Raw genomic sequence first — 26,417 nt, forward strand, 5'->3', positions numbered from 1 at the left:
AGACAATTAAGATTGTATCACAGAAGCAAGTTTGTACATACATGAGATTGTCACGGAACTAACAGTATGTTTCTGTATTTTTTTTATTTGAAATGTTGCAGAGTTGTTTTTTACTTTGCATTACCTATGTTCGATTGTAAAACAGCTTTTAGACAAAATGGTTTTTAATCTTTTTACCTATTGATTACATTTTGGTTTGATGCAGATTTCTTAGCAAATATTTTACCAGTAAAACTGTTTTTATGTCATAAACTTTTGTTTCATGAAAATAATGGCAGAAGCACTTCAAGAAGGAAACCTGAAATTTTGTTTGGATCTTTACAATGAACTGAAAACTGGGGAAGAAAATTTGTTTTTCTCTCCTTACAGCATTTCAGCAGTAATGTCGATGGTCTTGCTTGGTTCAAGGAAAAACACAGCTAAACAACTAAAGAAAGGACTTGGATTTTCAGATGTCCGTGACTCAAATCTTCATAAAGAGGTTGCAAAAATTCTAGCTGGTGTCAAAACAGCCGAACGATTCGTCAATCTTAAAGTGGTTAATAAATTATTTCCAGAAGCAACATTTAGTTTGGAAACCAAGTTTACAAAAAAATGCAAAAAATTTTATGATGCAACCATTGACAGTCAGGACTTTATGGGAAATGCTGAAAATGCAAGACAGTATATTAATTCCTGGGTACAGGAAAACACTATGGGCAAAATCAAAAATATTTTGCCTCAAGGGTCACTAAATAGTCATACTCGATTGGTGTTGGCAAATGCTGTTTGTTTTCAAGGGAAATGGAAGGGCCAGTTTAAGGTTGAAGAAACTACAAGAGCTAATTTTTTTGTCAAACCTGGAAAAACTGTGTCTGTTGATATGATGTTTCGTTCAGGTTATTATGAATATACTGAGGACATGGATTTGAAGGCCCAGCTTGTGGAATTGCCCTACAGAGGTCGTGGTGTCTCCATGGTGATAGTGCTTCCGGAAGACAAATTCGGCTTGGCTGAATTGGAGAAAAAGATAAATGCTGGTTGGATTTTGAAAATGATTAACCAGTTCTCAAGTGAAGAAGTTAAGTTGAAAGTCCCAAAAATGAAATTGGAACAAGAATTTGATTTGGTTGATGCTTTGAAGAAACTTGGCATAAATGATGTTTTTGATAATGGTTCAGCCAATCTGAAAGGAATCTCACCCCAGGAAGGCTTGTATGTTTCAAAAGTTGCTCACAAAGCATTTATTGAAGTTGATGAAGAAGGTACTGAGGCTGCTGCTGCAACTGCCGCAGCCCTAATGGGGTCGTGTTGGTTACCACCAAAAAAGAAAAAAAGAGTCACTTGTGATCATCCATTCATGTTTTTTCTGATGCACAGACCAACACAGACTGCTCTCTTTTGTGGGCGTTTAAGCAGTGTCTGAAAAGACGGGGGCAGCCTTGATCTTTGTGTTACATCATAATCACATCTTTGTTTAGTTTTGTCTTTTTTGGCATCTTTTATCAGGCTTTCTTTTTTGCATTAGGCTTTTTATTGCGACATAAAAGTTACAACAATAATTTTGCAATAATTATCTTTATTTCACTCAGTTTTTTTTTCTTTTTTCTGCAATGAAGTTTATCCATGCACTTTTGGCAACAAATCTTTGATGAATTTGGGATGAAACTCTCACAAATGGCAGATATGGTCATATAGATGCATATGTTGGGGACCCATGAGTTTCTGCTTGCAGAAACAACTACGGTTATGACAGTGGCTGATATGGGGCCAATTATAAATAAAGTGTAGGTAGTGTATGTGCTTTGTCAGTATGTGCTGAGCCACCCTTCTAGTGTTTTAATGTTATTTCGTGCAATAACCTCAGTAAATTTCTCTATTCGTTTAAGTTCTGAAACGTAAATGACGTAATATTCGCACTGACGTCATGAGTAAGAACGGACTTGTAAGCTTTCTATTGCATAAGTTTATATACTCCAAGTCATGGGCGTAGAGTTTTAAAAAATACCGTGGGTGCGACTTTTGATAATTGACGTCTGATGGAACGAAAGGGCGATTTGCCGAATCAGCAATTTTAACAACGATTTAGTTACGGCGGAAAATAAAAGTAAAAGCAATTCACGTTTTAAATATACTGACTATGTATTACTGACGCCTAAACTTAGGTCATCTTGGATCAAGTTTAGACCGTTGCAGTGCTTTGCAAACGGACATTAAACACGCTTAGGAATCAATTCATTGACTATTTTCCCAGTTATTATGGGTCCCCTTCCTTGAAGGGGACACATCTTGATTTTACTCGATTTCTTTTTTTTTTTTTTCTTTTTTTTTCTTTTTTCTTTTTTTCTTCCCTGAAGTTTGTCCACCCCATTTTGCCCTGAAATGTTTGATGGATTTGGATGAAACTTTCACAGATGGTAGATATGGTTATGTAGATGTGCCATTTGTTTTGTTTGACTCGATAGCCCCAGTGTTTACCCCACTAGCCCCCTAAAATGGGTAAATTTTGAACAATGTCCGAATTGGATGAAATTTGGACAGTTTGTTCATTGGGCCATTTTAGGGCATCGTTTGTTGTGTTTTAACCTGTAGCCCCAATATTTACCCCACTAGCCCCCTAAAATGGGTGATTTTTTAAACAATGTCCGAATTGGATGAAATTTGGACAGTTTGTTCATTGTGCCATTTTAGGGCATCGTTTGTTGTGTTTTAACCTGTAGCCCCAATATTTACCCCACTAGCCCCCTAAAATGGGTGATTTTTTAAACAATGTCCGAATTGGATGAAATTCGGACAGTTTGTTCATTGGGCCATTTTAGGGCATCGTTTGTTGTGTTTTAACCTGTAGCCCCAATATTTACCCCACTAGCCCCCTAAAATGGGTGATTTTTTAAACAATGTCCGAATTAGATGAAATTCGGACAGTTTGTTCATTGGGCCATTTTAGGGCATCGTTTGTTGTGTTTTAACCTGTAGCCCCAATATTTACCCCACTAGCCCCCTAAAATGGGTGATTTTTTAAACAATGTCCGAATTGGATGAAATTCGGACAGTTTGTTCATTGGGCCATTTTAGGGCATCGTTTGTTGTGTTTTAACCTGTAGCCCCAATATTTACCCCACTAGCCCCCTAAAATGGGTGATTTTTTAAACAATGTCCGAATTGGATGAAATTTGGACAGTTTGTTCATTGTGCCATTTTAGGGCATCGTTTGTTGTGTTTTACCCTGTAGCCCCAATATTTACCTCACTAGCCCCCTAAAATGGGTGATTTTTTAAACAATGTCCGATTTGAATACAATTTGGACAGTTTTTTCATTATGCTATTTTAGGGCATCGATTATTGTGTTTCACCATGTAGCCCAATATTTACTGCTTAAGCCACCTATTGTTTATAAAACGTCCGATTTGGATGAATTTTTGATAGTTTTTTGAATTTGGCATTTGTAGCTGTCGAATATTGTGTTTCACCCTGCAGCCCTAATATTTACCCTACCAACCCCCCAAAATGGGTGAATTAATCAACAATACATTTTGACAGTTTGTATAATATGCCGTTTTGAGATGTCAGTGTTTTATGCTATTTAGGCACACAAACTTATAACAATGTCTCAATTGCATGAGATTTGGACAGTTTGTAATTTACATAACTTCTTTTTTTAAGTAACACTACCAATTACTGTGTTTGACTTTATAGCAACGTTTCTTATGGTTGTCTGTTTACAACTTTGCGGTTTTGGGGACCCATGAGTTTCTGCCTGCAGAAACAAATCAAGATTATAAAAAATGTTGGCTAATATGGGACCCAATAAAAATAAATATAGAGAATATATTACAGTTTGCAGAATAGATTGTAGTGTATATGCTATGGTAAAATGTGCTAAGCCACCCTTCTAGTTTTTTATTGCAGAAAGTTATTGCGACAAATAATACTAAAACGTTAGCTTCTATGTCATGTTTACGTTGCATTAAAATGCCCGTTTATTGCGAAACAATTGCAATTGTTACGTTTCGACCGACGTCTGTTCGATCAATGGCATGAGTGCGGGCGAATGTGTTCAGCTGGAAACACGTTCTAAAACCGACGTAACTTGAACAAGGATGCGATTTTGACGTTATACGAAAGTCAAGGCCGGGGGTGCGCGGCACCCCCCCACCCCCGTACTCTACGCCAGTGCTCCAAGTGTTTAATTGCGTAAGACCACAGTAGGAAAAGTCCTTATAACTTAATACCTATTCGCAATACGCATTTTGTACAGTTCTTCTAAAAAAATATGCGCATGTGATTCGTTTTAAATTTATATACATGTACTTGTTAGCTTTTTTATTATTCATGCTTGCCATTTGTAGCTTTACTTTATTTTATATAATAGTGTTATTTGTAACTTGCACTATATTGCTGTACTAATAGAGTAAAAATTTAAGATTATTTGTAAATCAAGTTAGATTATCTGTTTCATATTTGCACTATATTTACCTTTTAATATTTTTCTTTTTCACCTAGACATAGTATATACTTTATAGTACCCTGCCTACATGGTAAATAAATAAAATTTGCAAGATCTCTGAATCATTTTTTTTGCTTTTAATTGTGTTTTTAGGTGTTTACAACCACAAAAACTTAATATGTCTCCCATTGACAAACATCGCTTTAAATTTTTAATACACTGCCTTCATATTTTTAGAGGTTTTTTCACCATCCATAATACACACATTTTGTTGAACAATGTTGCACATACCAGTTGGCAAACTTATTTTTTTTGTTTTTGCAATAACTTTACCACCATAATAAATCTTGTGTACCTGGATAGTGCAAAATTCAGACAATTTTCTTGCCAAATGGCTGTTGTTGTGCCTTACGATCTGTTGCAAATCAACATACTGGGCTTTTAATTGGATACATATGTTTTTTTATTATTATTACTTGAAACTCTAATTCTGTGTGTACATTAATTTCGTCTTTGAAAAATGTAATATATTTGTTTGTTTTATTGTACAGAGAATAAGCCCTAAGAATTGTAAAAAGTTTCCTTTAGCTATTTTTAGAGCTAACATAACATGTTTGCACAATTTAAGTAAAATGCTAAATATATCTGACTTATTAAAACCTGGAAATGGTGTGCAAAGTTTTTTGAGAAAACCCACAAAAGTTGGTAGATTCTCATTAGATGGCGAACGACTGTTTCATCATGATCGACGGCAAATAACCTGCCTTGTGATGCCAAAAGTTTTAAGAAACAAAAAGCTAAACTTTAATTTAAATGATGGCTTCGAAACTGAGCGATTCATAAACTGTGATGCAGATATAAAAGAGAGATTGGACCATCTTCTGATGTGGATGCAAATAAATAAGGACTGGTTTGTACATAAAGATGAAGGTAGTTCTTCACATCACACAATAGGTTTTACCTATTAATTAAATTCTCTTTTAGGTTTGATGCAGATTTCTTAGCTATCGTATATTTTACTAGTAAAGTTTTTTTATGTCCTGAACTTTTGTTTCATGAAAATCATGGCAGAATCACTTAAAGAAGGCAACCTGAAATTTTGCTTGGATCTTTACAATGAACTGAAAACTGGTGAAGAAAATTTGTTTTTCTCTCCTTACAGCATTTCAGCAGTAATGTCGATGGTCTTGCTTGGTTCAAGGGAAAACACAGCTAAACAACTAAAGGAAGGACTTGGGTTTTCTGATGTTTGTGACTCAAATCTACATGAAGGGGTTGCAAAAATTCTAGCTGGTGTCAAATCAGCCGAACGTTTCGTCAATCTTAAAGTGGTTAATAAATTATTTCCAGAAGCAACATTTAGTTTGGATACAGAGTTTACAAAAAATTGTGAAAAATTTTATGATGCAACCATTGAAAGTCGGGACTTTATGGGAAATGCTGAAAATGCAACAGAGTATATTAATTCCTGGGTGCAGGAAAACACTATGGGCAAAATCAAAAATATTTTGCCTCAAGGGTCACTAAATAGTCATACTCGATTAGTGTTGGCAAATGCTGTTTGTTTTCAAGGGAAATGGAAGGACGAGTTTGAGGTTGAAGAAACTACAAGAGCTAATTTTTTTGTCAAACCTGGAAAAACTGTGTCTGTTGATATGATGTTTCGTTCAGGTTATTATCAATATACTGAGGACATGGATTTGAAGGCTCAGCTTGTGAAATTGCCCTACAGAGGTCATGGTGTCTCCATGGTGATAGTGCTTCCGGAAGACAAATTCGGCTTGGCTGAATTGGAGAAAAAGATAAATCCTGGTTGGATTTTGAAAATGATCAACCAGTTCTCAAGTGAAGAAGTTAAGTTGAAAGTCCCAAAAATGAAATTGGAACAAGAATTTGATTTGGTTGATGCTTTGAAGAAACTTGGCATAAATGATGTTTTTGATGATGGTTCAGCCAATCTGAAAGGAATCTCACCCCAGAAAGGCTTGTATGTTTCAAAAGTTGCTCACAAAGCATTTATTGAAGTTGATGAAGAAGGTACTGAGGCTGCTGCTGCAACTGCCGCAGCCCCAAGGGGTTCATGTTGGTTACCACCAAAAAAGAAAAAAAGAGTCACTTGTGATCATCCATTCATGTTTTTTCTGATGCGTGAACCAACACAGACTGCTCTCTTTTGTGGGCGTTTAAGCAGTGTCTGAAAAGACGGGGGCAGTCATGATCTTTGTATTACATCATAATCACATCTTTTTTTGATTTGGCTTTTTTTGGCATCTTTTATCAGGCTTTCTTTTTTGCAATATGCTTTTTATTGCCACATAAAAGTTACAACAATAATTTTGCAATAATCATCTTGGTTTCACTCAGTTGTTTTTCTTTTTTCTGCAATGAAGTTTATCCATGCACTTTTGGCAACAAATCTTTGATGAATATGGGATGAAACTCTCACAAGCAGATATGGTCATATAGACGTGCCGTTTGGTTTGGTTTGACTTGGTAAAATGGGTAATTATGGGTCCCCTTCCCTGAAGGGGACACATTTTGATTTTACTCGATTTCTTTTTTTTTTTTTTCTTTTTTTTTCTTTTCTTCCCTGAAGCTTGTCCACCCCATTTTGCCATGAAATCTTTGGTGAATTTAGATGAAACTTTCACAGATGGTAGATATGGTTGTGCAGATGTGCCATCTGCTTCGTTTGTCATGACAACCCCAGTATTTACCCCGCTAGCCCCCAAAATGTAAAATGTTGTTGGTGCGCACCACAAACGTTAGTTTTCTGCTAGCCATCAAAGTGTAAAATGTTGTTGGTGCACACCACAAATGTTAGTTTTCTGAGGTGTTATAAAGGCAACCAGACATTTGTTACCAGTGTTTGTGGGTTTGTTCGAGGATGTTTTGCAGTTGACACTTAACAGCCTTATGACGTCCGAATGTTGCTAATAACACCTCTAGTGGTCAAAATGTTAAACATTGTCAGAATTGGATAAAATTTTACATGACTGTTGATTGGGTCATTGTGGTTTCATATTTTATACTTTTGGGTTTTAAACCCCATCAGTTACCCCACTAACCCCTAAAATGGGTGAGTGTTTTAAACGCTGTCGGAATTAGATGAAATTTTGACAGCTTGTATAATTTGTCATTTTTAGGTTTCAATTGTTGTGTTTAACCCTGTAGCCCCAATATTTACCCCTCTAGCCCCCTAAAAGGGTGAATTTGTTAAACATTGTCCGAATTGGATGAAATTTGGACAGCTTATAGAGTGTGCTACTTATAGTTGTTGTTTGTTATGTTCAACTTTGTCGCCCCAACATTTACCCCACTAGCCCCCCAAAATGGGTAAATTTTTGAACAATGTCAGAATTAAATGAAATTTGGACAGCTTGTAGAGTGTGCATTTATAGGTGTATAATGTTGTGTTTTACCCTGTTGCCCCAGCATTTACCCCACTAGCCCCCCAAAATGGGTCAATTTTTCAAACTATGTCTGAATTAAATGAAATTTGGAGAGCTTGTACAGTGCAATATTTATAGGTGTTAATTGTTGGGTTCAATCCTGTAGCTCTATCATTTACTCCACTAGCCCCCAACAGTCACGTGCAATTCACGCTGATTTGTGTTATAGGAGCTGATTGTTGTGTTTTAGCCTATTTTCTCACTGTTTAACACTTTTTTTCTCAGATAGACCATAAAATAGAAAAACCTTAAAAAATGTATAAATGGACTGAATTTGAATAGTTTGTTCTCCATATAGCATATTTATTCAGGCACAGTACCAATCACTGTGTTTTACCTTACAACACCCGACTTTCTCATGGTTATCTCTTGAAATGTATTATTTACAACTTTGCATGTGTGGGGGACCCATGAGTTTTTGCTTGCAGAAACAGCCAAGGTTATAAAAGACAATGGATGATATGGGACCTAATACAAAATTAGTGTAGAAAATATGTGTTATAGTGTATATGCAAGGGCAATATGTGCTAAGCCACCCTTCTAGTTTTTTTTAAATAATGTCCAAATTGCATAAAATTGGAACAGTTTATTCATTTTGCCTTATTTGGGTGTCAATTGCATCATTCAATGATGTCTTTTAACCTGTGAGCCCTTCCTTCACCCCAGTAACCCCTAAATGGGTGTAATTTCTGAACATTGGTCGCATTGCTTGGCATTTTGTGGACTATGTATGTCATTTTTAGGTGTCAAATTTCAAGTTTTGCCCTGCAGTCCCATCAGTTACACCATTATCCCCTTAAAAAGGTTACCCTTTTAGACAGTATTATAAAACTTAGACCATTTCCGTACTTTGCCATTATGAGGTGTTGATTGTTAAGTTTTACCATGAAGCCATTACCCCTTTTTGACCCCTAAAATGGTCAAATTTTGCAAAGAATAGAATGTGACCTGCAGAGTTTGTACCTCATATAGCATGTATAGCATCATATAGCATATGTCTGTAGACTTTTTTATCGCCCTGTTTAAACAGATAGCAGCAAAATTTGTCATAGTTGTTTTACAAAATGCATTATTTTCAACTTTGCATATGTTGGGGACCCATGAGTTTCTGCTTGCAGAAACAACTATGGTTATGACAGTGGCTGATATGGGGCCAATTATAAATAAAGTGTAGGTAGTGTATGTGCTTTGGCAATATATGCTGAGCCACCCTTCTAGTGTTTTAATGTTATTTCGTGCACAGTAAAGTTCTCTATTCATTAAAGTTCTGTAACGTAAATGACCTAATATTCGCAGTGACGTCATGAGTAAGAACGGACATGACTTGTAAGTTTTCTATTGCATAAGTTTATATACTCCAAGTGTTCAACTGCATAAGACCACAGTAGGAAAAGTCCTTATAACTTGATGCCTACGCGCAATACGCATTTTGTACAGTTCTTCTAAAAAAAATATGCGCATGAGATTCGTTTTAAATTTGTATACATGTACTTGTTAGCTTTTTTATTATTCATGCTTGCCAGTTGTAGATTTACTGTATTCTATATAATAGTGTTATTTGCAACTTGCACTATATTGCTGTACTAATAGAGTAAAATTTTTAGAATACTTGTACATCGTGTTGTCTGATTATCTGTTTTATATTTGCCCTATTTTTACCTTTTAATATGTTTCTTTTTCACCTAGACATAGCACTTTTTAGCACCCTGCCTACATGGTAAATAAATAAAATTTGCAAGATCTCTGTGACATTTTTTTGCTTTTAATTGTGTTTTTAGGTGTTTATAACCACAAAAACTTAATATGTCTCACATTGACAACCATCGCTTTAAGTTTTTAACACACTGCCTTCATATTCTTAGAGGTTTTTTCACCATCCATAGTACATACATTTTTTTGAACAATGTTCAATGGACAAACTTGTTTTTGGGTGTTTTTCCATCATTGTTTTGCAATAACTTCACCACCATAGTAAATTGGTAAATCTTGTGTTTTTACGCTCTTACCTGGATTATGCAAAATTCAGACAATTTTTGTGCCAAATGGCTGTGGTTGTGTACGTAACGTCATTTTTAAAATGTGTAATATATCTGCTTGTTTCATTGTACAGAGAATAAACCCTAAGAATTTTCAAGACTTGTTCAGACATTTTTAAAACCTAACGTAACATGTTTGCACAATTTAAGTAAAATGCTAAATATATCTGACTTATTAAAACCTGAAAATGGTGAACAAAGTTTTTTGAGAAAACCCACAGAAGTTGGTAGATTCTCATTAGATGGCGAACGACTGTTTCATCATGATCGACGGCAAATGACCTGTCTTGTGATGCCAAAAGTTTCAAGAAACAAAAAGCTAAACTTCAATTTAAATGATGGCTTCGAAACTGAGCGCTTCGTAAAACGTGATGAAGACGTAAAAGAGAGATTGGACCATCTTCTGATGTGGATGCAAATAAATAAGGATCGGTTTGTACATAAAGATGAAGGTAGAAGTTCTTCACATCACACAATAGGAAATTTTCCTGACTTTGTCCTTTGGCGTGGACACCTAACAAAGTTTATGTGCACTCCTTATGAAAACCGCGACGGTTGGATGATGGCTGCACAGAAACTCGGTGATACTATTTATATTAGTGAAATTGAAACAGAAGCAGCAAAAGAGCGCAAAAAGCAAATGACTTTGCGTGAGAAAACAATGACCTTTTGGGGTGTCCGTTTCGAAGGTTATATGACTGGTCCATTTCCTAAACCTGGCTCAGAACCTGAATTGCCGTTACCAGCCTGTGAAACTGTTATTAACACCAATATGGCATTTTGCTCTGTCCTTCGGAGCAGACTAAATGGCCGACATTCATTGATTTACGGAGCTGAAGTGGATTGTTGCGAACCTGTTGAAGTCTTGTCACCGCCTGATTGCTACATTGAGTTGAAAACGAGTAGAGTTTTCACCTCGAAACGCCAGGAGGAAAACTTTTACAGATATAAAGTGGGTAAAATTTTATCTGTTCATTTTTTTGGCCAATTACATAATTGTGGTCTGTCTGGCATAAGTTTATTTCCTATTTTTACTTACAGTTATTATTTTTCTGTACAAAATTTAACTGTATAATATACAGCTATTTTTTGGAAATGGTGGAAATTTTTATTGATGTATGTGGTGTTACATTATGTTTAAGTGTTAAATGTCTTGCAGGAAGCAACCAATGCGATTAAAATTTATAAAAGCTACGATAAAGAAAAGTACAATCAACACAATAATTTACAACACAGCATTACAATATGCCAGTGCTCTTCAACCTTTTTCCCCGTTGTATACCTTTTATAATTTTTGAGCAACTTTGTATACCCCACACATAGCAATTTATAAATGTGCACAGAAACTAACAGTCTACCAATAGGTACTTGCCTGGTGGCGAGTTTGAGGGGCTGGAAAAAATATTAACAGCCCAGAAGCCGCATGCTTGAGACTTTTTGTAAGCCTATTATGGGTAAACAATGTGAAAACCGGCATCATTAGCGTCACAATTTAGATGGTGACGTTATAAACAGTAAAGTCTGAACCCTAGACTGTTCTACGCAACAAGCTGGAAATTAAATTAGCTATCAGGCACTGTTAATAAAGATTTACGATGCGGCCGTCACAGCGGAAAGGTTGTGCACCTCCTGTGCTACGTCCAGGAAATTTAGCATACAAAAGTGTGTAAACGCAAGAAGTTAATTTAATGGCTGGCTTGTTGCTGCATTCTTTTAGCGATTTGGACATGTGGTGTGGTGTTGACTTGTTTTTATGTGGTGTGGTGTTGACGTGTTCTCAATTTTTTGTATTCGCAATCCTTTACTCCAGGAATATTAAAAGTAAAATTTCAGAAAGTACATTGTTCAACCTTAACAGATACTCCAGGTATGTGCTTATTTGCTTCATAATTCACATTATTGGCGCGACAATCCTAACCTGACGAAATAATATTTACAACAAGCAGGTCAAACTCACATAGGTGCTTTTATGTCTTCTTGCGTTTCATAAAAATAGCGACGTTTTGTAACACTGACCTCAGTTGTATTCCCTTCGTATACCTTTCTTAAATCGTATACCCTAATTTTAATGTGGTATACACTTGGGTATACAGTATACCCGGTTGAAGAGCACTGCAATATGCATTGCTGCTGGCTTAATTACTGAACCATGCTATAATCTTCATAATAAAAGCACTTACTTAAATCTGGTTTTACTCATCCTTTCCTTTAAAAAAACCATGTTAACAAAAAGTATTAGCAGTAATGTATTTCACAACATTGATGTTTGCTTGACTATTTGACCATCTTAATAGATTCATAATTTAAACCTGGGGTGTGCAACCTTTGTCACTGTGGGGCCAAATACAATTACCATGATTAGATCGCAGGCTGCAACTTCGGATAACACAAAGTGATTTTTACTTTGTTGCATACCAAATATGCTTATATTGAGTTAACAAGTAAAAGTCGCATTTATTTATAACCGCATTACAGCCAGGGCGCCAAGAAATACCACCAAGCGCATTCATCTGCTCAAAAATATATGATAATTGGACTCGTTTGCCAGTAAATTAGAAATTTCCAGCGTCTACGCGGGCCGCACAACCATTATCAACGGGCCGCATTTGGCCTGCGGGCCGCAGGTTGCACACCCCTGATTTAAACCGTTCCAATTTCACATACTTATGAAATGTATGTTGCAGGCCTTGAAGTGGTGGGCCCAATCCTATTTGGCTGGAATCCCACAAATAATCTGTGGTTTCCGTGACGACAACGGCTATGTGAGTCACATTGAAAACTTTAGGACTGAGATTTTTCCCCAGCGAGCTGAAAATTTGCACAATTCATGGAACTGGAAAACTTGCTTGACTTTTTTAGATAGAATCCTTAGTTGTATTAAGAGATTCTACCAACAGCAAGAATTATGTGATATGTGTATTTTAACATTTGAACCTGGAAATCCATGCATAAGGTGTGAAAGCAGTAACTCATGCAAAGATGGGTTTCTACCTCAGTGGTATATTGATAAAATGAAGAAGTGATACCAAAAAGTTGCATGGTACTAAATACTGCATGTCACTATTTGAAATGTGAGAATATAGACCCCAAAATGGAGTCTAAAATCAGGTTATAAGGTTCATTTAAGTACCAAACCCAATAGCTCTTGCTGTAAGCACGCTTACAATCTCGCAAAATTATGATTTTCTGCATGTGGTATTTAGTACCACTGAAAATTTTAAACTTTATTTCTTCAACAGTTTTCATTTGCATAAGGGTTTAATATCCTGCTACTATTTGATTTTATTTTTACTTGCTGCCAACCTTTAGCGAAATTAGCTTTTTAATTTCATAACAATATGCCTACATGTTATTGTAACAAAACTGTCACCTTTTAGAATTTTATATAAGCTGTGCTCTGCTCCTTAACATAAATCAGACACGATATTTATCAAAATATATTTTCTTCAGCAAACTAAAACTCCGTGCTGAACGATTTATGCATAAAACAAATTAGCGTTACTTGACATGACAAAACATACATAATGTTTTGGACGGTGTCAGTGTCAACCAATTCCCATAAAAATGAATGCAATATAATATACTGGGATGACAAATTATTTAGGACTGCATGAAAATTGTTTTACAAGTTTGTGAACTAAAGCTACTACTAACAATAGAAGGTACAAAAGTCAGTTTACAAAGCAATAAAAATTCGTGCAAAGCCTATTTTGGAAGGATGTAAAGTTGTGTAAACATTATACACTGGTTTATGGGGCAGGGATTGTGTTAATTCCTTAAGTAACTTGTGTTTATGCAGTAACTTTTCACAACTTGAGATTATTCTGAGTCATGAATAACACAATAGAAAACTTCTTTGAGGTTGCCACAAGAGTGTTTTCTGGAACATTTCCAGATAATAGTTAAAAAGTTGACAAAATTAACTTTTTTCAAGTAGTTATTATGTGAAACATCACATGCATAAAGTTCAAAACATTTCTACACTCTTGAAAATAGATTTTTTTGTTTTTCTTTGTTACTACAATGCTGCAGAACACTGTTTAAGCCAGGATAAAAGTAATCATGTCTTTGAATAGAAGTATTTTCCAACTGAAATTTTAATAAACCAGAAAAAAAAATTTGTGGGCCTTGAATACCTAATGACTAACAAATTTTTTCTAGACTTTTTGCTATTTTCATTTATACACATTTCTAATGAGTCCACTTAGAATACAATGTGGGAAATAGCCAGAGAAGTAAAAAGGTTAAGAAACAATGTATCAGACCACAGTAAAAATCCTGAACATTGCTCTTGCCTTAAACTGCCACAAAAACTCCCGAAAACTTTGTCTCAGTAACTTAGAATGGAGATCTGTCTGCTCCCCGAACAGGAGTGGAGGTAAAGGATGCATCGCCACCGAATACATTGTTGTACGAGGTTTTGAGGAAGTTGACATAATTGCGCATGGAACGATTTGTTGATTCAGCTTGCTCGAGTCTGTCTTTGGCGTCCTGCAGTTTGCTTTGATTCCTTCTTTCAGACTGTTGAGAGTTTTACAATTATTTGTTACAATGAGTTGTGGTTTCAATCAATATACTGTTGTCACCACGCATAATCCATAAACTGTCCTTTTGCTTGCCCCAATAAAGACCCCCAGAATTAGACGTTAAAAGTTGATCAAAAGGACGGTTTATGATTTTAGGGTTTGTTTAATAAAATAGCATACACTGAAAATTGGATTGTATGTTAAAATTGTTACGCTATTGTCATTTTGTTATTGTTACTGCTTTCTGCATTTTTCTACAATTTGTTTTATGGTGGATATTTCTTGATTTGTAAAATTAAAATGTCAATTTTCGCCAATGTGCTAATGACGACATGTACCATGAATGGCAAATACAACATTGCTTTAGCTAGAAAAAGCAAAACTTACATCTTCTTTGGAACGCTTAGCAGATGCGACGTCAGTTTTTAACCTAGTTATCGTTGTTTCCAAGTCAATGATTCTTGCCTGTGCAGCATGTTCCTGAAAAATAATGATGATGCAAATAAGAAAGTCAAGCAATGAAATTGACTTACGTAACAACTATACTTTTTATTGCAGTAACAGTAACTTACCCTCGCTGCAGCTTTTTCCACTTCACTTTCAACAGCTTTTCGGGAATCAGCAACGGCTGCCTCCAACTGACGTTTGAAACTCACTTTCTCGTGGTTGGCTTCTTCAAATTTCAGCTGAAAGCAAAACATTGGAGGCGTTACAGAAAATTCGTAAAAACGTGCTGCTATAACAGCGTTGGGACATACATTCATAACTGGGATCAGCCCTGAAGCGTTTATGCAGAGCAGCGGTCACGGCACATTAACATTTGAGTCATAGTACGCCAGGCCCTTTGAAGGCGTGACACCGAATCCGGCGTTTTGCTTTTAGCATTCCCTTATGGCATGGCACAGACAAAAAATCTAGCCTGCAGGGGAATTCGAACCCACGACAGGAGTCTTTTCGGGACTCTACCAATTGAGCTACACAGGCTCAGTGGTGAGCCCGCCTAAAGTCGAATCACAAGCCTCGTATGCTGCACATGTCAGTTTCGTAGGAGGGGTATGCATGGACGCTTCAGGGCTGATCCCAGTATGAATGTATACATCTTAGCACACGTATATACCAATCACGGTACACTAGCCCTTTTGAAGGCGTTATACCGACTCAACCGGTCATGCAACACATATGGCAAGACATGAGGTAGAAAAGTCTAGTCGGGGGTGGGATTCGAACCCACGGTAGGAGCATTTTCCAGCGGCTGAAGCCCTAACAAGTTGTTCAGTTAGTAACAACTGAACCACTAATAAACCTGGTGTGCGGTGATTGGGAAGATGGCATACTTTATGACCGAAGTTATCACGTTTTTTTCCAGTTTATCCTTTAGCAGCTTTCGAGATAATGAGCTTCTTTATTCAACTATTACAAACACTAATTCCGTAATGCTAAAACTATTTACAGTAGAGTATGTAAAATCTACCCCGTGTTGAGAATCCTTGCTTTTTCGCAGAGTTCGTAACCATATTGTTACATACCAAGCACAACTTAAAAGTTAATTTATTTTTACTCTGTATACTGCAATAAGTTTCTCATTTTTCAACCCTACATTTCAATTAGACACATACGTGCTACTTAAACACGTACTTGCAATTGTTGAATTCTTTCATCCTTCCCCACTGTGTCCAAGACAGTTTCCTTAACTCTAACGTCCCGGTCATCCAGTTTAACCTGCAGAATCTGCAATCTCGCTTCCAAAGCTCTGTTCTCGTCATTCAAGGCGACGATCCGTTGACGTAATGATGACGTTTCATCTGCGCGATCCTCCGTCTGAAAAAGTTGGTTCACTTTTTCATCGAAATTTTTATCCCGCGCTTTTCGATGTAAAAATGTTCAGCTTAAGAGGAATACATTCATACTGGGATCAGCCCTGAGGCGTCCATGCAGACCGGAATACTCATTTATAAATCATAGGACGCCAGGCCAATTAAAGCCGTTATACCGAATCAAGCCTTCCAATATAGCAAGGCACAGACTAGAAACATCCTGTCGGTGGTTCGAATCCCACCACAGTCTAGATTTTTCTAGCCTATGTCTTGCCATATTGGAATACATGGGAGACATACTTGATTCGGTATAACGCCTTTAATTGGCCTGGCGCCCTATGATTTATAAATGTCCAGTTAAATAAAGGCAAATTATAGTCAAGTATACTCATATGAAACCACACAGTGCCAACAAATGTCCACAAAACGGACATGTAGTGAATACTTTTGCACACTACACGATCTGCAGTGGACAGCAGCTTCCCTTGAAAAAACATACATTTTGTTTACTTTTCACACAACACACTATACGTTTTTTTAGTGGGTGTATAGAAGTCTGCCTGTGGACAAATTTCAAAACAATGTAATATAAGATACCTTGTTTGTAAGTTCAGCAATAATTCTGGTTTGTTCGGCAGACCTCTGTTCAAAAACATGAAGTTTGTCTTGAGTGTCTTGCAGCTTCATTTCTGTTTCCTGCATCAAAAAACAACAATTTGTTTCGTATCGACATTTGCTGTTTTTATGTCAAGGGGCACTGCTACTTGACATACTGTGGACCAAACCGATCTTTATATCCTTACGACAAACACAATGCAAAAATCGGCTTTGGTTGAAAACACTGCAAAAACAGGGCTTTTGTCAAGCATTTAAGGCAACGGTGCGTAAACAGGACGCCAGAAGTTAACGAAAAACTTACATTATATAATCGTAAAGTTTTCTTATTACTTTTTCCATATTTAAATTAATAGTGCACCTCGAAGTTAAGGTTACTTTCTAAGTGCACCTCAGGGTAAAAAGTTTGGGAAACACTGGTTTAAGGCAAAACACGTATTTTTCTGCATGCAATTCAAGCCAATAATAAACTCGTTTCACAAATTGGCTCCATGTATTCTACCTTGAGCAGTTCGGGTAGCGGTTGCAGATCTCTCATCCTATCTAGCATCTGTTCGCGAACCCGTTCAATTTCGTTATTGCCATCATCTCTCATCCTACGAGAGTTCCTCTCCACTCTTTCCGCCGTAAGAAGAGCCTAAAAATCAAAACACGATAATTTACTTCTGCAAATGACATAAAGTTACAAGTGATATACAAGTGTATATATATATGTCAGATCGCAGAAAAATATATATTCTCAGATCGCAGAAAAATAGCACCGGTCGCATTTATCTGCTCAAAAAAATATAATAATTGGACTCGTTTGCCAGTAGGCTACATTTGAAATTTAAGTGCATGTGACCCGCGGGCCGCAGGTTGCCCACCCTGGTTTAAGCCATGCTGCCGTTGATGGTTTTGATCTATTACTAAAGTAGTCATTTCAAAGTTACAAACTTTACCTCTTCGGCTTCGTTTTTAGCTTTGCGAAGTTGGGTACGTAGATCAGCCTCAACCGACTCCCTCTGCCGGATTTCGGCGCGCAAATTCGCGGCTTCTTTTTGTGCTTGTCTTGATCTCTCCTCGGCTAGCGCACAATCTGTCTTGTTTCGTTCAGCGTCTGATCGACAGCCGCTGTTGTCAGACATCAATCTAAAAATAATCATATCCTTTATTAAATTGGTGAATTTTTAATGTCACAAAAAAGGCAAGGCATGACTGAAATTAGGCGTAGCATATAAAACACTACTATTTCGTTAAATCTACATTCGATTATCTAATTGCCTAGCCCTAATAAACGGTTTTAAGACTTGACCATGTGGTAAAATCGAAATGCAAAAACTGCATGCAAGATGTATACATAGTTGGAAAAACGATCTTATATCCCACAATTTTAAGTACCAGCTGCTGCATTGAATAGTAAAACATACATTCTAGCAATATGTTTTATGAAATGTGTCGTTAAATTGATATTTCACGCGAAGGGTTAGTGCTTTAGGAAAGCACTAACCCTAAAGATTAAGTTTATGTATGCAATCCAATAGATAAACTCCTATTGTTATCATTATCTAGGAATAAACTCCTCTTACTTGTCAAGTTTGCTTCTATATTCATCCTCTTTAGTTTGAGCAATAATCTCGTTCGACCTTAACACTGATTCAAGGTCAGAAGCTTTTTGAGCCAAGGACTGAACGTGATCATCAAGACGTCCTTTCTCGTCTGCTGTTCTCTGATATCTGAAAGATCGTAAATTTTAGTTAAACAATTACAAAGTGTAGCAGAGGTGGCATGTAGATGTTTTCAAATTAGGTTCCCAAATCATGATTGATTTCAAAAAATACTTTGGCGCAATCTAACTTTGGGGCCCAATTTTCCAAAACAAATCGGACTCTGACCCTATAGGTCTAGTTACAACTATAACTTTGTGCATTTTCATTTATATGTGTTTATTAGTTTGTCGATGTTATGCCTGTTTATTCAATAGCATCACGAAAGTCACATTTAAAACAACATAATCAGCTAAACCTATCACTAAAATCATCCACCAACCCACCTGTCTCTCCATGCATCCGCTTGTGATCTTGCTTCCTCCAGTTTCCGCTCCCTGTCTCCCAACCTCTCCTCCATCCTCTTCATCTCATCCTCTGCCTTCTCCGCTCTGTTTCTCTGTGATCTTGTGGCTTTCTTCAATCCCTCCTTCTCCCGTGCGATCATCTCTCTCTCGGATCTCGCGGCTGCTGTGATTTCTTCAGCCTCGCGACGAGCGACTTCTGTGTCTCTTTCCATGTTCTGGGACAAATAAAAAAAAACGACAATTAAGTGTAGTTTTAGCACAGACCAAGTTTTTTTTGTTCCCTACGTTTATTTTCGACAATTTTTGGACAGTAGGCCATATCCTCGTGAGAAATTCGTTAAAGGTACATGCAGAATAATATAAAATAAAATAAATACCAAACGATATTACTTACTACCTTCACAAATATTTGGAGCTTTCATTGCAACAACACAACCCCATAACCTTATACAAATTTCAAGACCGATGGGTTATTTTATAAAAGGCCGTTTTTTTATTACTCCTAATGTTGAAACCCTGAACAACAAAAATAAGGCCAATTTCACTTTTAAAAGCCGCAAACGGCTTAACGGACAGTTACGAATGAAGTTAAGAGAATTTTACATAAAGCAAGAGCTTACTGAGTTTAATCAGCTTAATTTAAGCCCATACTTGGACTGTGTATAGTTCTACACACATGATCAATATATGTTTTTACTTTCAACTGAACATGTAGTCTGTTGTTTTCCATTTCCTTGGCCCGCAATTCCCGTTGCAAGTGTGCTCTGGTCGCTTCAACGGATTTGTTGAGTTCGTTCAATGTTCGGGCGTGGTTCTTCTCTTCTGACACCTAGAAAGTACACAGATATGTCAAAAATTTGAATTACTTCATTAAATAAAACAATATGGCGATACAATCATAAGTTAGCTGCAGACAGTGCAAACTGTGTCAGCCTATAAAATCTCATCAGTACAGCTGGTGACAAGACATTGTAGAGCAATCTCAACCTTTTTGCTTTTGCAGACCCCTTTCGGTACTGTCAAGCTAATCGCGGACCCCCGGTTGAGAACCACTGTTGTAGAGAGTACATTGCACGCAGTTCAACAAATACTGTTGTCATTGTTAGAGTAAGTTGTGTTTTCCATACACTAGCTCTCTGGTAGTTTTGTTTTAAGCAAGCTCCTTTTCAAGCGAGACATACTGCAATTTCACCTGCGCTGTGAGTTGTTCTACATCGTTCCTCCTCTGGATCAGCTCCGATCTCATCTTTAAGATCTCGGAGTCAGAGTCTGCCATCTTCTTCATCAAAATATCTCTTTGTTCTTCCAATCTCTGAACATCACTGATGGTCTGCAAAGCAACACAAAGAAACAGTTAATAAAAATGTGTAAGATTTTGAACTTGTCAATTTAATTTTTTACATATATTTTTTTTTTACATTTTTTTACAACTTATTTGAGAAATAAAGAAAAAGGTCAAAGTAGTTTTGTTGCATTTTGAAGTTTGTTCAAAAATACTACTCACAATAAATACCGTTGCGTTTTTGCTATCTTTTTCATGCTTTATTTTCAACCAATTGCTGTGTTAAGTTTGATACATTAAATACTGTACCTTGTGTTGTGATTGGAGCAAACGTCGAACTTTTCGATTGGAAGCTTCAAACTGTTCAAGTTTTTGTAATAACAAATCACGTTGTTTGCTGAGCAAATTCACATCGGAAATTGCCAGACGTTTTTCCTGTTCAAAGACAATACATGTGGTTTATCAGCATTTATTGCATTGTCTTATATACTTAAGTAAATAACTATCCCTTACGTGAAAACTGTAAACACTACAAACCTTCTATATATGTCTGGTTTATATGTACCAAAAGTGGAATAAACACAACTAAAACCCTTACCGAGAAGAAAACGTAAAATAGAACAGTTATATATGTACTAAAAAAACATATTTTACTATTTTTATCAATGACTGGTGACTGTTGTAAGTGTAGGATACAGTATGGAAATTTCTTTTTTTTTGTCAAAAACGTTTTTTACAAAGCAAATATTCAAGTCTATATGTTCTGTAACAAAATAAAAAGCTTACATATTTTAATCTGGATGCAACATCTCGAAGTGCAGCAACTTGTTTTCCTGCTTCTGTACCGTTGACCTCCACCTCAACAAGCTGATGAAGGAGGGAGTCTTTATCGGTTGGTAGATTGCCAACTTCCTTCCTGTAATGCAAAATGAAAATGCTACATTGACTGGTTTGGATATTTTGAAATTCTGAGTGGCTTGTGTAACAACATTCAAGTTACAAATAGATGGTCTATGTCTTGGACATTCTGATTACACTTAAAATGAAGTTGTTAATATGAATAAAGCATTTTGCAAACCTTGGGAATATTCTGAAAAAAAAGGTTCCAAAACATTGAAAACCCCCACAAAAAGTTGTTAGTAAAGCATATGTCCAATAATTGTAGAAGCTTGCATGTCATCTGTGACTTAGTAACTACATTGTATTCATTGTTTTGTGTTATTTACTCACAAACTAGTTGCCATGGTATCCTGGTAATTTTCTACACTTTTCCGCAGTCTCATGTTTTCTTTTTCAGTTTCTTGAAACTCCTGCTCGATGAAATTTAGCTCTTTCATTTTGTCTTCAAGTGCCTAAAATTGTTAACAGTGTTCAAATAATTTTTGCAAGGTTCATTTTCAGTTATCACCAGCAATGGAACGAGTACCCGGTGCTCGGTAGCAAAATATTTCCCTCAGTTTTCAAGACCAATGTTCAATACCAAAGCCTGATTTACACTATAAGAATACAGGCAACTTTTTGCCAATATTAGCTTGGGACAGCACAAAATCGGGAAAAAGTTTGCCAGGTTACATATTTTTTTTTCGCTATCGGTTGGAAATCACATGTTTCTGCATGTGTGTGTGCCATGGCAGATAAATTAGCTAGTGATATACAACTAAGTACAACGCTATATTTAAGCACTCAGTACACGTACACACGGTACTTGGTATCAGTACTCGCTTCAAAACCTGCGATTGTCCCATCACTAGTTATTACAGAATATACTTACAGCATGTGAAGCCTCTAATTGTTCATCTTTTCTTTCCAATTCTCCTTCAATTTTCTTCAATTCCATCTACAAAAGTTTACACACACACACCTAAATGATCAGAACAAAAAGTTTTTCGAATTATGTTACATGAATGAGGTTGGGCATGAAAACATCTACCACAAAAGGCTGCTATGTTGACACAACTTTGATTTGATTCTAGGTTGTTTGTGTTCAAAACAAGGTAATTATGTTGACAGTCAACAACAATCTAAGTGCTGATGGCTATTGATACTCTGCTGTACAATGTTTGAACAACCATTTTCATTGCATTTTAACACACTTTTCGGGTTTCTGTCAAAACTATTACCAACTTCTTGCAAAAAAACTGTTTTGTGTTTTTTGTCAAAATTTTTGCCAACTTCTGAAAAACTAGACCTTGTCTTGTTTTTGTGGCGTGCTGCTGCCACGTTGCCAGTCGTCCACTGACAAGACACCACTTGTTTCTGACTTGTTTAAGTTAATGACAGAGTCAAGTTGGTCTGTAAGCGGTGATCGAAATGAGACCTGAAGAAGTTGCCTCATATAATCACAAACAAACACATCTTTAACATTCACATATTACTGTTTGGACAATACATTAAAATTTGATACAATATCTTGTTTAATGCTAAAAAACTTAAACATATTTGACAAAGACTATCATGAAATAACAAAACAATAAATTTCAGATGGCTGCATGGCTCCCATTTAAGAAGAGAGTTATTTTAAATTCTGCTACACAATGATGTATAATAATCTCTAACCATTGTCTTACCTTTTGGCCAAGCTGTCTGCTGCTCTGAGAATGTTTGAAATCTGAATCTGGTAGCTTGCCTTTCTTCTCAAAATCTGTTCTATGTGAACTTTTACAAAAACAAAATCCTTGCAACTAGTTAATAAATCATAGTGAAAAACTCAGACTAGTCGCATTCAGTGTTATTTACCCTGATGAAGACGACCTGTATAGGACGTTGAAACGTGAGAATAAAAATACATTTGCCAGAAGAGCTCTATAAACTTGTTAAAAACTCGTGTTTACCTTTCTAAAAATACCAGAGGGTCACTTTTTGATGATGTTGGGCCTATTAAATCTGAAATCTGGCCGGGAGGCTTGTAACTGTTTTCACAATGTTCTTTGATAACAGGCAAAGGTTTAACCAGTTTCTTGACTGACATGTCTTCCTTTTTATAGCTTGCTTGTAGCAGATTGCTCAGAGCTCTATTAACCCTTTCGTCAACTGGATTTTTTTCCTTTATTGGTTTAAAACATCTTACATGGTTTAGCTTGAAGTGTTGTTTTTCTCCACTTTTGGTGTTCTTGTCACCATAGCTAAAATAATTGACACTAAGTTTGCACCATTTGCTATTAAAGGAGCGTATGCCAATTGTATACACTGTAATTTATAAATTCACCATAAATCAGAAATGCCTGTGGTGGGACTGATATGTAAACGAGACTGTCTGTTCTGTAAAATCATGGCTTCATAATTCCTGACCTGTGAAAATAAATTTCAAACTAGTTGCAATTTGTAACAGTTTAAACTACAAAATAACATGCCTAGAAAAAGCTACAAATATAAATATAATGTTGATTTTTATGCTGCCTACGGAAATAATCAAACATTTGTTGATGGTTTACCTCATTTTTCAATGTCCCAACTTCGGACATAAGATTTTCAATTTTGCGTTCATATTCACTTAGATGAGCACGAAGGCGTGAATCCTCCTCAGTTGATAAATCACTTGCTTTCATGGGAATCTCATCACTGGGATGAAGATTCAAATCAAGATGTTGAGGAGCATTTACTTCCAATTGGGATCTTGTGGACTATAGACAACATACAAGTATATACATTGCCTGTGATTTTGAGAATTTTTTCAAGCACACAATCCATACTCTGGGTCTTTGTGGCAAAATCATTTTGATTATTTGTAATAACACAAGAGGTCTTGATCATACAAGTAGTATTTATCTTAAGTCATCCAACCCATCCAACAAAGTCACAACTATTAATGATATATAGTGCAACAAAATGATTCTACGAGTACTTATACAGGCAGTTTACAGTTGAAAATAGTTCTAGTAAAAAAATGCAAGTTAAAACCTAAAAATATTAAGGACTTTTGTATGACCAGAAATAGATGAACATCAGCTTGCATTATTTTTCAGTAACAATATTGTTGATAATAAACAGTGTGTATGTGCCCTTCAAAAAAGACCCTTCAAAAAAATTGCAATTGATTTGCATGAACAATATTAGCTCCATAATTTACCCACCTCCCATTTATATTGCTTGTCGAGTCGATCTCTAATGCTTGTTTTACCAGGTGCTGGAATCCAAGGATCATTTATGGGTTTTAGTTTTCCTCTTGGCCCACTTCTTACACTGTGTCTTGCATTAGACGACCGAGCAGGCTGTGACTATGGAAAACACAATTAGAAATAAATGTGAAGATTTGTGTAGATTGCATATAACAGCATGTGTACCTCTTTAAACTCAGTTTTCTTTGGTTTTTTCACATGTACATGTAGTGGAGTATTGTCTTGAACATGGACATGAATCGGGGAAGACATAGTTGCTTTTACCAAAATAATATCCAGAAAATTAAATCAGTATTTATAAAATTAATCAAATGAACTGCATATTTTCTGAAAAAAATGACAAAAACAAAAAAACGAGTTAGCAAACATATACAAAAGAACACGTTAATCAACAAAGGTTGAAATATAATAACAAAGAAACATTAAGGCAGAACATATTGCAGCATGCTTGAAGCAAATGTTGACAAAAACATACACACAACAAAGTCCTAACTTGAATATAAACGCTCAATTAGTTCAGGTATTACTTCATAAAAACTATTGACTTGAATGGCTGTGAGTATTAGGTCAGCGGCATCAACAGTACAATCAACAATATTTATGTCAACCAACTTTTTTGGACTTTTCCTAACGTCATAAATCAACTTTACATCACAGCTCTTTGGCTCATCGTTATTTGTATAGCAGAGCCGTAAAATTTCACAATCAGGAGAATTGCCAAGAATTTTTACCCCTAGTAGCTCTTCGTGTTGTCGCAACAATTTTTCATCTTCAGTTTCAACATTAGATATTTTATCATTCATTTTGCGCTGCATGTTGCACAAAATATCTAACTCTTCAGAATCCATAGGTTTGGCAGTTGTTTGTGAAGCATACATTAGCAGGTCGAGATCCAATTTTAATTTTTCCAACTTTTCTTTTTGCTCTGCAATGAGCTGTTCAATTTTTAGTTTGTTAATTTCTTTTCCTCCAAAAATACCTTCTATGTCCTTTAGACATTTATTTAGTTCTTCACATTTAGCAGTTTTTGCTTGAACTTCGGTTTCAGCTTCGTCAAATGACGACAATTGATTAATTTGCTCCCATGTTTCAGCGAGGAACTCAATCATCTTATTTTCATGTTGTTCACATCTCTCATGGCGCATATAGTCGCTCTGGACGCTTTCAGATAACTCTCTGACTTTGGCCTTGATATCATCAATGCTTACCCAGCTGTCAATGGGCTTGCTGAATTGAGTAAGAAATAAAGCATAACTTGTTAATTCCGCAAAACTGTCACGTCGGTGTTTGATTTCCAATTTGAGGTTTGTGTAATTGATTCCTGGATCAGGATTTGAATCTTCATGCTGGAGAAGTTGCTCATTTATGTCCCACAGTGAGGAATATAAACTACGCAAACTTTCGATTGCTGATACAAATGGTTTCTTAGTTTCAACTGCCATGTCTAACAAATAAGGAATACAACACAATATTATTTGTTTAGTCATAGTACAAATATAAAAAAATGTGAAAACATTTTTACACAAATGCAATCTACTTTATCTCATGTAAATTTCTCGTGTAACGAGCTACTTTGCTCCAGCATCTTAACAAATCCGTTTGTCAAAATATTTCAATTAAAAATTTTCAATTTTGTGCCAAAACTCGAGTGGTAATGTTAAAAATCACAATATCTTCGCGAAATCTATCAGGCTAGCCTTCCAAATAACATAAAAAGACGCCTGAAACGCTTTCACAACAAAACGTCAACGCCTTTACCGAGGAAATTAATTTGAACGAAAGGAAAAGGTTAAAAATGTAACATGACGCCCAAAGAAGAGATTTGATTGGTCGAGAGAACCAGCTGTTAGAAAAACTTTGCCACGCATGAGTAATCACGTTGTTATTGATGTTAGCTTTTGTATTGCTTCTTTCAAGCTTTTTAAATTCCTAAAAACAATTCACAAAAATACAAATAAAAATTACACACATAAAAATAACGACAACTGCCTCAGAAGTAAATAATTATGTCTAAAAATGCTGTTTTTATAAACAGTATGTTTAAAAAACAAAAAAAATCGTCCAACAGGGAGATTCCCCATTTTAATTTCTATGACCA

At 36.1% G+C, this 26,417-nt stretch overlaps 3 protein-coding genes and 2 pseudogenes across 5 annotated transcripts; 3 read left to right on the forward strand and 2 right to left on the reverse strand.

Annotated features, from left to right (window-relative positions):
- The first annotated feature begins 185 nt into the window (after positions 1–185).
- LOC145203985 (serpin B3 pseudogene) lies at positions 186–4,786 on the forward strand (annotated as a pseudogene). Its single transcript, XR_013853431.1, has one exon. The product of XR_013853431.1 is annotated as a serpin B3 pseudogene (transcript).
- Positions 4,787–5,051: 265 nt separating this feature from the next.
- LOC145203986 (serpin B3 pseudogene) lies at positions 5,052–10,012 on the forward strand (annotated as a pseudogene). Its single transcript, XR_013853432.1, has 2 exons — positions 5,052–5,356; positions 5,411–10,012. The product of XR_013853432.1 is annotated as a serpin B3 pseudogene (transcript).
- LOC145203987 (decapping and exoribonuclease protein-like) lies at positions 9,873–14,826 on the forward strand. The gene is made up of 2 exons (XM_080076380.1): positions 9,873–10,866; positions 12,599–14,826. Exons 1-2 carry the CDS (start codon positions 10,069–10,071, stop codon positions 12,935–12,937), a joined length of 1,137 nt encoding a protein of 378 aa, XP_079932506.1. The 5' UTR covers positions 9,873–10,068; the 3' UTR covers positions 12,938–14,826.
- Positions 13,334–24,643, reverse strand: LOC145203979 (outer dense fiber protein 2-like). Its single transcript, XM_080076371.1, has 18 exons — positions 24,485–24,643; positions 24,275–24,418; positions 23,636–23,824; positions 21,976–22,041; positions 21,435–21,556; positions 20,991–21,120; positions 20,514–20,639; positions 20,115–20,252; positions 19,620–19,751; positions 18,902–19,137; positions 18,438–18,584; positions 17,811–18,000; positions 17,372–17,506; positions 16,852–16,950; positions 16,076–16,258; positions 15,013–15,126; positions 14,828–14,920; positions 13,334–14,435 (listed from the first exon to the last, which is right to left on the reverse strand). The coding sequence occupies exons 1-18, from the start codon at positions 24,569–24,571 to the stop codon at positions 14,253–14,255; spliced, it is 2,514 nt and encodes an 837-aa protein (XP_079932497.1). The 5' UTR covers positions 24,572–24,643; the 3' UTR covers positions 13,334–14,252.
- LOC145203989 (uncharacterized) lies at positions 24,643–26,218 on the reverse strand. Its single transcript, XM_080076382.1, has one exon. It carries the CDS (start codon positions 25,804–25,806, stop codon positions 24,808–24,810), a length of 999 nt encoding a protein of 332 aa, XP_079932508.1. The 5' UTR covers positions 25,807–26,218; the 3' UTR covers positions 24,643–24,807.
- Positions 26,219–26,417: the final 199 nt, after the last annotated feature.

Source organism: Phallusia mammillata, chromosome 8, assembly GCF_965637545.1.
Source record: "Phallusia mammillata chromosome 8, kaPhaMamm4.hap1.1, whole genome shotgun sequence".
Classification (NCBI taxonomy): Eukaryota; Metazoa; Chordata; class Ascidiacea; order Phlebobranchia; family Ascidiidae; genus Phallusia; species Phallusia mammillata.

Excerpts from the sequence above, each read along its gene's own strand:
- LOC145203987 (XM_080076380.1), top strand. The coding sequence starts at position 10,069 with ATGCTAAATATATCTGACTTATTAAAACCTGAAAATGGTGAACAAAGT. Across the intron at positions 10,867-12,598 it reads AAAACTTTTACAGATATAAA|GCCTTGAAGTGGTGGGCCCA; the intron begins GTGGGTAAAATT and ends TGTATGTTGCAG.
- LOC145203979 (XM_080076371.1), bottom strand. The coding sequence starts at position 24,571 with ATGTCTTCCCCGATTCATGTCCATGTTCAAGACAATACTCCACTACAT. Across the intron at positions 24,419-24,484 it reads AGAAAACTGAGTTTAAAGAG|TCACAGCCTGCTCGGTCGTC; the intron begins GTACACATGCTG and ends TGTTTTCCATAG. Across the intron at positions 20,253-20,513 it reads TGCTCCAATCACAACACAAG|ACCATCAGTGATGTTCAGAG; the intron begins GTACAGTATTTA and ends GTTGCTTTGCAG.
- LOC145203989 (XM_080076382.1), bottom strand. The coding sequence starts at position 25,806 with ATGACTAAACAAATAATATTGTGTTGTATTCCTTATTTGTTAGACATG.